At 45.1% G+C, this 15,549-nt stretch overlaps 1 protein-coding gene across 1 annotated transcript in view; it reads right to left on the minus strand.

Moving 5' to 3' along the window:
• Window positions 1-299: 299 nt before the first annotated feature.
• Window positions 300-15,549, minus strand: part of LOC124545674 (odorant receptor coreceptor-like) — a 66,573-nt gene continuing 51,323 nt past the window's right edge. The window contains exons 5-6 of the mRNA XM_047124620.1: window positions 7,889-8,044; window positions 300-371 (exon numbers count right to left, since the gene is read on the minus strand). Of these exons, the coding sequence (XP_046980576.1) occupies window positions 300-371; window positions 7,889-8,044 (228 nt within the window). The remainder of the gene's footprint in view (window positions 372-7,888; window positions 8,045-15,549) is intronic.

Below are 15,549 nucleotides of genomic sequence, written 5' to 3' on the forward strand. Positions count from 1 at the left end.
AACATTTTGTAGTTTCCGCAAAGATAATTTCGATAGAGAGATGACAACGAGAGATGTATGTAATTTTTATCATTAAGCAGTATCTTTGCTTAGAGAAATGTTTGTACTAACAGTGTAAAAAACTGTAAACAGAAAGGAAACAGAGGGTTATTTTTAATTAGGAAATGTCGCCGTTGTTCCACAGAGTCGATCAATGGAATGCTCAGCGGGAAAGTAACTTTTATTCCAAGGTGACAACTGCTGTAGTTATATAGAATCACTCTCGTGCGATCCACGCCAGCAGTAGGTTGCCGTTGTGCTCAATCCAGTGACGCTCTCGCACGCTCCGTGTGGTACAGGAAATTGAACAGCGTGTACGAAGTGTGCAGCACCTAGAAAATAAAATCATGCCATGAAGTATTCATATTGTTCGACCACACAGCTGCTCAGTATACCTGGAATAACAGCAGAATTCTTTCAAGTTAGAGGCTTATCTGCTGAGGGCACAAAGCTCTTGTCATAATCTTAAATAAAGTGTCGCGGATTAACTCTGCAGTTTCGCTTGCTCCAAAAAGTGCGCGCTTACGGTCTATCCGATGACATATGCGGTTGGATAGAAAGTTTTGTAACAGACAGGGAGCAGTATGTCGTCCTGAAAGGGGTGACTTCAACAGAAGCAAGCGTAACTTCAGGCGTGCCCCAGGGCAGCGTAATAGGTCCGCTACTTTGTACGATTTACATAAACCATCTGGTTGATGGTATTGACAGTGGCATTAGACCGTTTGCCGATGATACTGTAGTCTACAGGAAAATAGTATCACACGAAAGTTGTGAACAAATCAATGAGGATTTGCAGAAAATTAATGTGTGGTGTAATGACTGGCAGTTATCTCTCAATATCAGTAAGTGTAACCTACTGGGTATAACAAGGAGAAAATCCCCATTAATGTACGAGCACAAAATAAATGCCCAGTCTGTGGTAGCGGTAACATCCATCAAGTATCTGGGTGTGACTTTTCGAAATGATCTCAAATAGAATGATCAGATTACACAAGTAACGGGTAAGGCAAACTCTAGATTGCACTTTATTGGTAGAACCTGAAGCGATGCAGTCCTTCAACAAAGGAAATACACTCCTGGAAATGGAAAAAAGAACACATTGACACCGGTGTGTCAGACCCACCATACTTGCTCCGGACACTGCGAGAGGGCTGTACAAGCAATGATCACACGCACGGCACAGCGGACACACCAGGAACCGCGGTGTTGGCCGTCGAATGGCGCTAGCTGCGCAGCATTTGTGCACCGCCGCCGTCAGTGTCAGCCAGTTTGCCGTGGCATACGGAGCTCCATCGCAGTCTTTAACACTGGTAGCATGCCGCGACAGCGTGGACGTGAACCGTATGTGCAGTTGACGGACTTTGAGCGAGGGCGTATAGTGGGCATGCGGGAGGCCGGGTGGACGTACCGCCGAATTGCTCAACACGTGGGGCGTGAGGTCTCCACAGTACATCGATGTTGTCGCCAGTGGTCGGCGGAAGGTGCACGTGCCCGTCGACCTGGGACCGGACCGCAGCGATGAACGGATGCACGCCAAGACCGTAGGATCCTACGCAGTACCGTAGGGGACCGCACCGCCACTTCCCAGCAAATTAGGGTCACTGTTGCTCCTGGGGTATCGGCGAGGACCGTCTCCATGAAGCTGGGCTACGGTCCCGCACACCGTTAGGCCGTCTTCCGCTCATGCCCCAACATCGTGCAGCCCGCCTCCAGTGGTGTCGCGACAGGCGTGAATGGAGGAACGAATGGAGACGTGTCGTCTTCAGCGATGAGAGTCGCTTCTGCCTTGGTGCCAATGATGGTCGTATGCGTGTTTGGCGCCGTGCAGGTGAGCGCCACAATCAGGACTGCATACGACCGAGGCACACAGGGCCAACACCCGGCATCATGGTGTGGGGAGCGATCTCCTACACTGGCCGTACACCACTGGTGATCGTCGAGGGGACACTGAACAGTGCACGGTACATCCAAACCGTCATCGAACCCATCGTTCTACCATTCCTAGACCGGCAAGGGAACTTGCTGTTCCAACAGGACAATGCACGTCCGCATGTATCCCGTGCCACCCAACGTGCTCTAGAAGGTGTAAGTCAACTACCCTGGCCAGCAAGATCTCCGGATCTGTCCCCCATTGAGCATGTTTGGGACTGGATGAAGCGTCGTCTCACGCGGTCTGCACGTCCAGCACGAACGCTGGTCCAACTGAGGCGCCAGGTGGAAATGGCATGGCAAGCCGTTCCACAGGACTACATCCAGCATCTCTACGATCGTCTCCATGGGAGAATAGCAGCCTGCATTGCTGCGAAAGGTGGATATACACTGTACTAGTGCCGACATTGTGCATGCTCTGTTGCCTGTGTCTATGTGCCTGTGGTTCTGTCAGTGTGATCATGTGATGTATCTGACCCCAGGAATGTGTCAATAAAGTTTCCCCTTCCTGGGACAATGAATTCACGGTGTTCTTATTTCAATTTCCAGGAGTGTAGCTTACAACACGTTAGTTCGTCCAGTCTTAGAGTATTGTTCGTCTGTGTGGGACCCTTACCGGTTAGGTCTGATTCAAGAGATTAAGAAGGTCCAAAGATTTGTGACTGGTACATTTAGCCACCGCGAGAGCGTTACAAACCTCATAGAAAGTTTGAAGTGCGACACACTTGCAGATAGACGACGTGCTAAACGGAAGGGGCTGCTCACTAAATTCCGAAATCCGATCTTCATCGAGGATGTAGAGCACATATTATTGCCACCAACTTTCAAATCGCGCAATGATCTCCATTCAAAGATAAGGGAAATTAGAGCTCGTATTGAGGCGTTCAGTGGAACAGAGGGGGGGAAATATGACTGTGGCGCGAATTCTGCCCTCCGCCACACACCACTTGGTGGTTAGCGGCGTATATGTGCAGATGTAAATGTAGAACTGCTCTGAAGAACAAAAAAGGAACTTTTTTGTCTTAGAAAGAAAAATATGTGATTCTGATAGCAATTTTTCTCCTGGATTCATGTATCAGTTTTTCCCCATTACTCAAGGTTTTCGAGAGACAGGCGGTTATAATTTGGTACTGTTTAATTTTTTTTACAATCTTAACTACACAATATTTATACATTTTGACCCATCTAGAAAGTAAAAAACTATGATTTTACGCTATATTTCACCTATGGAACACCTCTCCTAATGGTATTAACAATAATAACCCAGAATATAAGGCTTCAATTTGGCTTGATACCTCATTTCCATAGCTGAAATCTCCTGATAATAGTGTTTCCTCGCTCATCGTTCACTGCGCCCAGATTTTTCGGGAAGAATTGTAGTTGCGCCTGGAGCAGTAAGGTAATATTACAACTCAAATTTTTATAAGATGTTATAAGGTTATTGACAATATCAAGACAGTTTTCCGCCTTTTTATTTCCCATTAAAATATGAGTAATTTTTTGAATGCTTCCCAAGCTGTTTTCTCCGGTGGATTCAATAGTTCCTCAGATTTTTCTTCCTCAATCAGTGATCGTATTTGTGGAGCCTCAAATATTCCTTCTTTAATTTTTGCTTCACAAATTTTAGGAAACATCTGTTTTAAGTACATGAAACCAAGGTATTGTTCAAGGCTTTGGCTAAGTTCATCATTACTACTAATTTGATGTGTAACCGAGTTAGGCAACTGTTTTTAGGATTACACAATGCATCATACTTCAGATTTTTCTGTCCGGGAGTGAATGATTCGCACGTTGACCATTCGCCTATAACGTAATGGTTTTTTCTGTCCCTATTATCCCACTGACACAAAAAACAACAGAACTTTCTGTAACCAAGATGCAGACCAAAAAGAATTGTAGTTACTTTCAAAGCACCTCACATATTCCGTTCATACACTACATACTCAAGCTTTTCCGATATAAATTTAAAGTTATCTTATTTTTCCTTCGTATTAGCAGAGTGAGCCACAGGCATGATGGGAATTCGTTATCGCTCAGCAGAAGCTGCATTGACTTTAAAGGAGTCAATGAACAAGAGCCATTTTGTTCGATTATGCTCAATACGAAATGTGTCCATAAGAGAAGAAATGCCAATACAAAACAGTAAGGCAATATCTTCAGAAAAACAGTCTTTAAATTGAGAATGGCTGTTATGATAAGACATACATTTGTGTTCTTTTGAAGAATATTCCGTTTTTTTAGCCGGGAACCAAGCATTTCAAACTCTTTTCGGATAACTTTAAATCTCGTATGAGATGGTTTACATATTCTTAAGTCGATAAACAAGGCTCAAGCGAACAGATTTGTTCATAAGCTGCGTCACCAAACTCTGTTTATTTTTATTTCCTGCTTCCATCAGAATCTGAATTGTCTTCAATCAAATGTCACGTGTTCTGTTGGCTTTGGTATGGGCGGTTCTTCGCAGTGTGGAACTGGTCTCACTGCATATTGCAGTTTGGGGTACACCACTGTATGTTTTGATTTTGGCGTTGTCACTTTAACGTTTATGAAGCATAAACAACAGTCAGAGGAGTGATATTCCGACTCCTTCCAAATAATAACGGCGTGGGCCGTTCTGCCATGCAGTGAGAAGCCAGGGACACGATAAGCAGCAGATATGTGGGGCCCAAGCTCTTGTTTGGTCCTCCACTTTACACTCAAAATCACATCACCTCAAAATAAAGTTCATAGCATGTTTTCACTAATGGAGCAGGGTTTCCCCTTTGGGACTTGAGTATCGCTTCACCACACATATAACAAAAAATTTTAGAATAATTTAAACAGACTCTATTCATTTTGTAAATAACGACTAATTAAAAGAAAGAAATTCGTCAATACGTCATAACACATTGCAATCAGCGGTTATGGTCTTAGAAAGGTTGCGCGACCACTGATGTCCTCTGAGGCGACTAAAGTCAAGGGGTAGAGATATGGATATATACAGATGGAAGTAATATTGAGTACAGAAGGTATAAAAGTATAAAAGGGTTATACATTGGCAGAGCTGTCATTTGCACTCATGTGAAAAAGTTTCCTAGGTGAGCCGGCAGGAGTGGTTCAAATGGCTCTGAGCACTATGGGACTTAACGTCTCAGGTCATCAGTCACCTAGAACTTGGAACTACTTAAACCTAACTAACCTAAGGACATCACAAACATCCATGCCCGAGGCAGGATTCGAACCTGCGACCGTAGCGGTCGCGCGGTTCCAGACTGAGGCCCCTAGAACCGCTCGGCCACCAGGGGCCGGCCGGCCAGAGTGGCCGAGCGGTTCTAGGCGCTACAGTCTGGAACCGCGCGACCGCTACGGTCGCAGATTCGAATCCTGCCTCGGGCATGGATGTGTGTGATGTCTTTAGGTTAGTTCGGTTTAAGTAGTTCTAAGTTCCAGGTGACTGATGACCTCAGAAGTTAAGTCCCATATTGCTCTGAGCCATTTGAACCATTTTCCTAGGTGATTATGGCCACACGACGGGAACCAGCAGACTTTGGGTGCAGATTGGTAGTTGGAGCTACAGGCAGAGGACATTCCATTACGGAAATCATGAAGAAATTCAACATTCTGAGAGCCACAATATCAAGAGTGTTCCGAGAATACCACATTTCAGGCATTACCTCACACCACGAACAAGGCAGTGATCGACGGCCTTCACTTAGCGATCGAGAGGAGCAGCGTTTACCTACAGTCGTCAGTGCTAACAGACAAGCAACACCGCTTGAAATATCCGCAGATATCAATCTGAGATGTACGACGAACGTATCCGTTAGGACAGTGCGGCGAAATTAGGCGTTAATGGGCTATGGGAGCAGACGGCCGACGAGACTGTCGTTGCTATCAGCACGAAATATCCTGCAGCGCTGTTCCTGAACTCGTGACCATATTGGTTGGACCCTAGAATCTAGATAATTGGTAAACCGTGGCCTGGTCAGATGAGTCCCGACTTCAGTTGGTAAGAATTGATTATGTGGCGCAGACCCCATGAAGCCATGGGCCCTGGTTGTCAACAAGCTGGCAAGCTGGCGGTGGCTCTATAATGGTGTGGACTGGAACCGATTATTAACTGGAAATGGTTATCTTCGGATGTGTGGAGACCATTTGTAGCTATTCATGTACTTCATTTCCCAGACAACGATGGAATTTTTATGGATGACAATGCGTCGTGTCACCAGGCCACAATTCTCCGCGACTGGTTTGAAGAACATTCTGGACAGTTTGAGCGAATCGTGTGGCCACCCAGGTCGCCCGACGTGAACCCCACTTGAATGTTTATGTGACATAACCGAAAGAGCCGTTTGTGCACAAACTCCTGCACTGGCAACACTTTCGCAGTTATGGACAGCTATGAAGCAGCATGGCTCAGTATGTGTGCAGGGTACTTCCAACGATTTGCTGAGTCCATGCCACTTCGAGCTCCTACACTATGCCGGGAAAAAGAAGATATGACACGATATTAGGAGATATCTCGAGACTTTTGCCGCCTCAGTGTGAAGCAACAAGGTTGCTCTTTACGCCCGATGAGCTTAGGTTTCGCGAGCACCCGGCAGAAAAACCTCCCCTTTAAGGAAAGCTAATAAAAACAAAACCAAATAAGGTAGAACAATTTTATTTATACTAAATAAAAGTACATATTATGCCATTTTAGAAAATACTCTTTTTAAATAAAACATCCCTTAAATGGCTTCCTGCACTGTCGACACACTGTTTGAGTCTTTTCCTGAAGTTATTCATTACTCTTTGAGTCATTTCAGGTGGAATAGCTTCAACCTCTTGTGTAATTGCTTCTTTCAGGGCTCGTAAAGATTGTGGACGTTGTTCATAAACTTTTGCTTTTAAATAGCCCCAAAGAAAGAAATCACAGGGCGTTAAGTCCGGCGATCGTGGGGGCCAGCCAATGTCTCCACGCAACGAGATCACATGTCCAGGAAACATTTCCTTCACCAATGCCAGTGACTGCCGCGCTGTGTGGGCAGTAGCACCATCTTGCTGGAACCACACGTTCTCTATTTCACCAAAAAGCTCCCTTAGTTGCGGTTGGAGAAAGTCGCGGAGCATGGCACAATAGCGTTCACTGTTGACGGTTAAATTCCTGTCATTTTCTTCGAAAAAGTAAGGACCGATCACTCCGGAATTGTAAACAGCACACCATACTGTTACTTTAGGGCTATGAAGTGGTCGTTGATGAAGTTCTTGGGGATTGTGTTCACACCAGTACCTGCAATTTTGGCTGTTCACTGTTCCGGCAAGGTGAAAGTGTGCTTCATCAGAAAAAATCACAATATCGTTGGGACGAATGTTCCGAAGAAGGTCTTGGCACAAACTTACACGGACACCACAGTCTCGTTCACTCAGTTCCTGCGTAGTTACAATTTTGTAAGGATGCATTTTAAGATCTCGATGCAAGATTCTTCTCACACTTCGATCAGATATCCATAATGCTGCCGCATGCTTTTTAGCGGATCGTCAAGGAGATTGTTGAACTGAAGCTCTAACTGCATCAACATTTCCGGGGCCTGTTGCAGTCCGTGGTCGTCCAGGTGGTTTCCTTTTTAATGCGGAACCTGTCTCACGAAAGTTAGCAACCCAAGAATAAATTGTTTTCTTATCGGGAACAGGGTCCCGTCGTCCGAGCGCAAAGCGAACGCGAAAAGCACGTTGAGTATTAATAGGCGATTCGCCATTTTGAATAAAATCTTCCACTACGAAGGCACGATGTTCACCAGACCACGCCATGGCGTACACTGAAAACGGCACGTAGGCAGCTACTTAACGACGCGCCCCCCACCACTCTGCTCCTTCTACTGTCCGCTGCACGTTACTTTGCAATCGGGGAGTTTTTTATGCCGGACCCTGTATAACAGCGACAGCGCGCACGCCTACTGACCTGGATGACCATGTCCTTGGACAGCGGGTAGAGCAGGCCGACCTTGAGGCTGGCGGCTCTGCAAGAACGCAGGCAGAAGACGAGCAGCAGCTGCTTGCAGCGCCCGTCGCCGTCCGGCCAGCCACAGCTGAAGGCCGAGTGCACCAGGCGCTCGCTCTGCACAGCAACCCAAACGAGTGAACTTTAGAGCTTGGACAAAACAGTATGAACTCTCACCTGTTCTGCTGTAGGGACGCATCTGTCATGCTCAGCAAGATGAACGCTTCTACATCTACATCCATACTCCGCAAGCCACCTAACGGTTTGTGGCGAAGGGTACTTTGAGTACCTCTATCGGTTCTCCCTTCTATTCCAGTCTCGTATTGTTCGTGGAAAGAAAGATTGTCGGTATGCCTCTGTGTGGGCTCTAATCTCTCTGATTTTATCCTCATGGTCTCTTCGCGAGATATACGTAGGAGGGAGCAATATACTGCTTGACTCCTCGGTGAAGGTATGTTCTCGAAACTTCAACAAAAGCCCGTACCTAGCTACTGAGCGTCTCCCTTGCAGAGTCTTGCACTGGAGTTTATCTATCATCTCCGTAACGCTTTCGAGATTACTAAATGATCCTGTAACGAAGCGCGCTGCTCTCCGTTGGATCTTCTCTATCTCTTCTATCATCCCTGTCTGGTACGGATCCCACGCCGGTGAGCAGTATTCAAGCAGTGGACGAACAAGTGTACTGTAACCTACTTCCTTTGTGTTTGGATTGCATTTTCTTAGGATTCTTCCAATGAATCTCAGTCTGGCATCTGCCTTACCGACGATCAAATTTATATGATCATTCCATTTTAAATGACACCTAATGCGTACTCCCAGATAATTTATGGAATTAACTGCTACCAGTTGCTGACCTGCTATATTGTAGCTAAATGATAAGGGATCTTTCTTTCTATGTATTCGCAGCACATTACACTTGTCTACATTGAGATTCAATTGCCATTCCCTGCACCATGCGTCAATTCGTTGCAGATCCTCCTGCATTTCGGTACAATTTTCCATTGTTACAACCTCTCGATATACTAAAGCATCATCCGCAAAAAGCCTCAGTGAACTTCCTATGTTATCCACAAGGTCATTTATTGATCTTGTGAATAGCAACGGTCCTACGACACTCCTCTGCGGCACACCTGAAATCACTCTTACTTCGGAAGACTTTTCTCCATTGAGAATGACATGCTGTGTTCTGTTATCTAGGAACCCTTCAATCCAATCACACAATTGGTCTGATAGTCCATCTGGGCACAGATGCTTTACCATCGGCCGATAGTATTTTACATCACAGAACATTTGTTGTTTCATTTGGAAGAGTCTTTGTATGTTTCTGATGGAGTGTAATTCTGGACATTCTGGCTGTTTTTTTTTGAGTAGGGGATGGGAGCTGGCGTCCTCAGCTGACTGGTTTTATACCACTCGCTAGGACTTTCTCTGGCTTGCCAACCGCTTCATCTCAGAGTAACACTTACGTCGAGTCTCCTCAATTATTTGTTGGAAAACTCTTCCATTTGGTGTGCGAGACGTATGAAACAGATGAAATACCCTCCGACGTCAAGAAGTAATAAAACCTTTTCCAAAGAAAGCAGTTGCGACAGTTGTGACATTACCACACTATCAGTTTAATAAGTCATGGTTGCAAAATAATAACACGAATTCTTTACAGAATAACAGAAAAACTGGTAGAAACCGACCTCGGGGAAGATCAGTTTGGATTTAGGAGAAATGGAGGAACACGCGAGGCAATACTAACACTACAACTTACCTTAAAATACACGTTACGTTAAGGTAAAACTACTTTTATAGCATTTGTATACTTGGAGAGAGTTTTTGACAATGTTGACTGGGATACTCGTTTTGAAATTTTTATGGTAGCAGGGAACGGCTACGCACAACTTGTATAGAAACCAGATAGCTGTTCTAAGATTGGAATGATATAAAATGTAAGCAGTAGTTGAGAAGAAAATGAGACAGGATTTTAACCTGTCCCCAATGATATTCAATCTGTGCACTGAACAGGAAGTAAAGGAAACCAAAGAAAAATTTGAGTAGAAATGAAAGTTTAGGAAGAAGAAATCGGAACTTTCAGATTTGCCGACAACATCATAATTCTGTCAGAGATAGCAAAGCATTTGAAAGAGCAGACAAGTGGGGCCGGCCGCAGTGGCCGAGCGGTTCTAGGCGCTTCAGTCCGGAACTGCGCGAATGCTACGGTCACAGGTTCGAATCCTGCCTCGGGCATGCATGTGCGTGATGTCCTTAGGTTAGTTAGGTTTAAGTAGTTCTAAGTTCTAGGGGACTGATGAAAGTCCCATAGTGCTCAAAGCCATTTGAACCAGATAAGTGGAATGGACAGCGTCTTGAAAGGCTGATGTAAGATGAACGTCAGGAAAAGAAAAACAAGGATAATGGAATATAATGGAGTTAAATCAGGCGACGGTGAGTGAATTAGATTAGGAAACAAGACAGTGAAAGTCGCAGATGAGCTGTGCTCTTGGGACAGCAAAATAACTAATGAGGCCGAAGCAGATAGGATATAAAATGTAGACTGGCAATGGCAGCGTTTCCGAGAGATTTGTTAACATCGAATGTAGACCTAAGTGTTAGGAAATCCTTTTTTTTTTAAACATATTTGTCTGTAGTGTAGCCATGTACGGACGTGAAACGTGGTCGATAAACAGCTTAGACAAGAAGGGGATAGAAGCTTTTGAAATGTTATGCTACAGAAGAATACTGAACATGGGCAGAATACGTAACTAATGAGAAAATGAAAAGAATTTGGGAGAAAAGAAATTCGTGGCTCTACCTGCCTAGAAGAAGGGTTCGGTTGATAGGGCACATTCTGAGAGACCAAGGGATCATAAACTTAGTATTGGAGGTAAGTATGGGGGCAAAATTCCTAGAGGGAGGCCAAGAGATGAACACATTAAGCAGATTGAGAAGGATGTAGATTACAGTACTTATTTGGAGATGAAGAGGCTTGCACAGTATAGAGCAGCACGGAGAGCTGCATCAAACCAGTCTTCAGACTGAAGACCAAAACAACAACATACCAGCCTCTGTCCTCCTCTACAGTTTCTACCATCTGCAAATCCCTCTAGTGCCATGGAAGCTATTCTCTGATGTTTTAGCACACGTCCTATCATGCTATGTTGTCAGTGTTTTCTACGTATCCCTTTTTTCATTGGTTATGCAGAGGATCTCCTGATTTCTTTTTTTATCAGATCATCTAATCATCAACGTCCTTCTACCGCACCACGTTCGATTCTGTTCTTTCCGATTTCCCCAAAGTACGTATACAAATTTTCAGAAATTTCTTTCTCAATTAAGGCCATGTTTGATTTTTTTAGCAGGAAATTCCCTTTTTTTCCTGCGCTAGTCTGCTTCTTATATTCTCCTTGCTCCGTCCGTTATGCGCATTTATGCTTCCAGCATAACAGAATTCTTTCATTTCGTCAACTTCGTGGTCCCCAAGCTAAATGTTAAATTTCTCCCCAGTCTCATTTTTGGTTTTGGTTTAGCCCCTGCTTACCTGACATTCGTTCCATTTAGCAAGTTCTGTAACCTTGCTTACTGTTACTCAGTGTAACAATGTAACCAGCAGGTCATATCATTGCTATTCTGTCAACCTGAATTTTACTTCGACTTCTGAATCTTTCTTTTATTTCCATCACTGTATCTTCGTTGCTTTAGTGGATCCCAATCCTGAGATATTGCTCTTAATCTAAGTTAAACTAACTTACGCTAAGGACAACACACACCACACACCCATGCCCGAGGGAGGACTCGAACCTCCGACGGGGAAGGGGGGGGAGGGGGGGAGGGAGCCGCATGGACCGTGACAGGACGCCTGAGACAGCGCGGCTACCACGCGCGGCTAGCTCAATGTAGAGGGGCAATATTATCCACCAAAAGGAATTCTTATTCTTTCATCCTACAACTAACAGAAAACCTGGCTTCGGTATGGCCGCCAAGCAGGATCATTGCAAGTTTTCGTGTCATCTCGAGAAGCTCTCTGAATATTGAGCGGAGCCGGAATGAGCCCTGAAACTGCAGCAGAATATTCACAGTGCACTGGAAAATTTTTAACTGTCGTACTACTGTCTTGCTTGGGGGAATCATCCTACCCTGTATGGCAACTGACAGCTATTTCATCCAATTTTCTCAATTATTTGTTGGAAAACTCTTCCATTTGGTGTGCAAGACGGTTCGGACCATCCAAAAATTGCACTGAGTTCGCATCTGTCTCTGCGACTACGCAGTCTATCCCACAGTAGGTAATTCACATAAAATTAGTCTTCACGCTGACCTCTACATCACGCAATTACTCTTCAGACTACTGCTGACATCTACACTACGTGATCAAATGTAATGCGAAGTTGGCGGCTAGGTGTCACCGGCAGTGCCAAAAGAAGCAGGAGTGTAGTGTTGTCGGTAGGGAAGCAATAACAGTCGAATGGGTCAGTCAGAAGAGCTAAGAGACTCTGAAGATGGACTAGTCATTGGATTTCAGTCTGAGTAGCAAATCCACCAAGAAAGTTTCACACCTTCTGTAGCTGTCCAAGTCGAATGTTGGTGACGTGATTGCGAAGTGGAAACGCGAAGGAACAACCATGGTTAACTCAAGACCAGGCAGACCTCATATACCGACGGGCAGGGGTCATTGAGCATTGCGGAGCGTGGTTGTAAAAAATCACATGAAATCAGCGGATTGAATCATTCGTGAATTCGGAAGTGCTACCAGTATCCCGCTAGCACAATGACTGTGTGTGGTAAGTTATAAACAATAGGGTCAATGATCGTATAACTCCTCATAAGCCATACGTTACTGCAATCAGTGGTTAGAGACGCTTGAGATTGTGTAAAGAGCGAAGTCACTTAAAGTGGATGACTGGAAACGGCTGATTTGCAGTGATGCTGTAACCTATGGCATGGCGATGGATGAGCTTGAGTCTCCCACCATTTGTAGTGCAACAGTGAGGTGCAGAGGTATGTGGTTGTTTCTCGTGACTAGGTTATGTTTTTTTCTCAGAGAATTTTAGAAAAGGCCAAATGTGGACAGACATGAACAAATTTTACACCGTTGTGTACTGCGTACAGTAGAGGAACAGTTAGGAGATGATTGTTTCATCATGCGATTCCAACTCGTCTTAAAGGGGCATGTGTGAGGCAATGGTTTGTGGGCAATAAACTTTGCTGAAATGAACTAGCCTGCCCAGAGTCCCGACCTGAACTCAATGGAAGAACTTTGAGATGAGCTACATTGTCGGCTTCGCTCCAGACCGTCGCATTCAACCTTCTCTGGTTGCGGCTCTTGGGAAGAATAGGTTGCCATTCCTCCACACTCAGTTACCTCACTGAAAGTGTCCCCAGTACAGTCCAACCCACCATAAAAGTGAAGTGTGGACAGACACCCCTATTAGTGTCCACTAATGTGTGCCCGGATACTTTCCATCAGATACTGCACAGGTATATTCCACAGATCACCTTTCGGTGTCTGCAGAGAGTTCTTCGTATTCCATTATCACTTCACGATTTCGTGTTCCAATCGCGAATAGTGCGTGGTAATCTCTAATTTTAACTTCGGAGTATTTTTGCGAGAAATATGTAGGAGGAAGCAACATGCACGTACACTGTCGAAATTTTAACAGCAATCCACATTGTGATGCACTACCCCTCCCCTTTAGCGTCTGTCTTTGAAGTTGGGTGAGCATCCCCCTGAGGCTTTTGCAGTTACTAAACGAACCTGTGACGAACCGCGCTGCTTTTCTTTGGATCTTCTATGTTTGACCTATCAATCCGACTCTGTGAGGACCCCAGAGTCAGAGGCAATACGAAAGTGTTGGTCGAACAAGAACCTTGTAAACTGCCTGTTCTGTGGGTAGACTTCATTTTCTGAAGATTCTTCCCGATTACCTGTCTGTAGCCTGCGTTTCATACCATAACTTTTATGTGGTTTTATATCAAATTACTCCGTAGTCTATACAGACTCCCAGACATTTAACTGATGTGGCTTTTCCCAGTGCTTGTTCCGCAATCGTGTAATGAAACAATGAAGGGCATTTCCGACCATCTGTATGCTATGTGTTACATTTACTTACGTTGTTTATTCTGAGAGTCAAATGCCAATTCTTGCACAGGTCTTCTTGCATTTCGCTACAGTTTTCTAGGGTTGCAGCTTTTCTATACACAGCAGCAACTTTTGCGAACAGTCTCATGGAATTGTCCTAAGTTATCCGTAGGACATTAATCTACACTGAAGAGCCAAAGAAACTGGCACACCTGCCTAATATCGTGTAGGGACCTCGCGCGTACGCAGAAGTACCGCAACACGTCGTGGCATGAACTCGACTAATATCTGAAGTAGTGCTGGAGGGAACTGACACAATGACTATTGCAGGGCTGTCCGTACATCTGTAAAAATACGAGGGTTTGGAGATCTCTTCTGAAGAGCACGTTGCAAGGCATCCCAGATATGCTCAATAATGTTCATGTCTTGGGAGCTTGGTGGCCAGCGGAAGCTTTTAAGCTCAGAGGTGTGTTCCAGAAGCCACTCTGTAGCAGTTCTGGATGTGTGCAAGTGTCCCATTGTCCTGCTGGAAATGCCGAAGTCCGTCGGGCTGCACAATGGACATGAATGGATTCAGGTGATGAGACAGGATGCTTACGAACGTTTTACCTGTCAGAGTCGTATCTAGACGTATCAGCAGTCTCATCTCACTTCAACTGCACACGTGCCACACCATTACCACACACCATTACAGAGCCTCCACCAGCTTGAACAATCTCCTGCTGCCATGCAGGTCCATAGATTCATGAGGTTGTCTCCATACCCGGACACTTCTATCCGTTCGGTCTAATTTGAAACGAGATCGTTCGACCAGGCAACATGTTTCCAGTCATCAACAGTCTAATGTCGGTGCTGAAGGACTCAGGCGAGGTGTAAAGCTTTGTGTCGTTCAGTCATCAAGGGTACACGAGTGAGCCTTCGGCTCCGAAAGCCCATATTGTTTCGTTGAATGGTTAGCACGCTGACACTTGTTGATGGTCCAGCATTGAAATCTGCAGCAATTTGCGGAAGGGTTGCACTTCTGTCACATTGAATGATTCTCATCAGTGGTCGTTAGTCCCGTTCTTGCAGGATCTTTTTCCCGCCGCGGCGATGTTGGAGATTTGATGTTTCACCGGATTCCTGATATCCACAGTACACTCGTGAAATGGTCGTACGGGAAAATCCCCTCTTCATCGCTACCTCGGTGATGCTTTTGTCCCATCGCTTGTGCGTCGACTATAACACCACGTTCAAACTAACTTAAATGTTGATAACCCTTCATTGCAGCAGCAGTAACTGATCTAACAACTGCGCCAGACACTTGTTTTATTAGGCGTATTCTGCCTGTTTCCATATCTCTATACCAATTTCTTTGGCGCTCCATTATATAGGTATCGGGAACTGTTATGGTCCTATAATACTGCCTTGGGGATGTACCGGACGATATATTTACGCCAGACGATGTCTCTCCGTTGAGGATGAAACGTGGTGTTCTGTTTGTTAAGAGCTGTTTACAGTACTGTCACAATCTGTTCTGATGTTCCGTAAGCTAGCATTTTGGCCGCGCGGAGTGGCC

The sequence above is a fragment of the Schistocerca americana genome, chromosome 8 (assembly GCF_021461395.2).
Source record: "Schistocerca americana isolate TAMUIC-IGC-003095 chromosome 8, iqSchAmer2.1, whole genome shotgun sequence".
Classification (NCBI taxonomy): domain Eukaryota; kingdom Metazoa; phylum Arthropoda; class Insecta; order Orthoptera; family Acrididae; genus Schistocerca; species Schistocerca americana.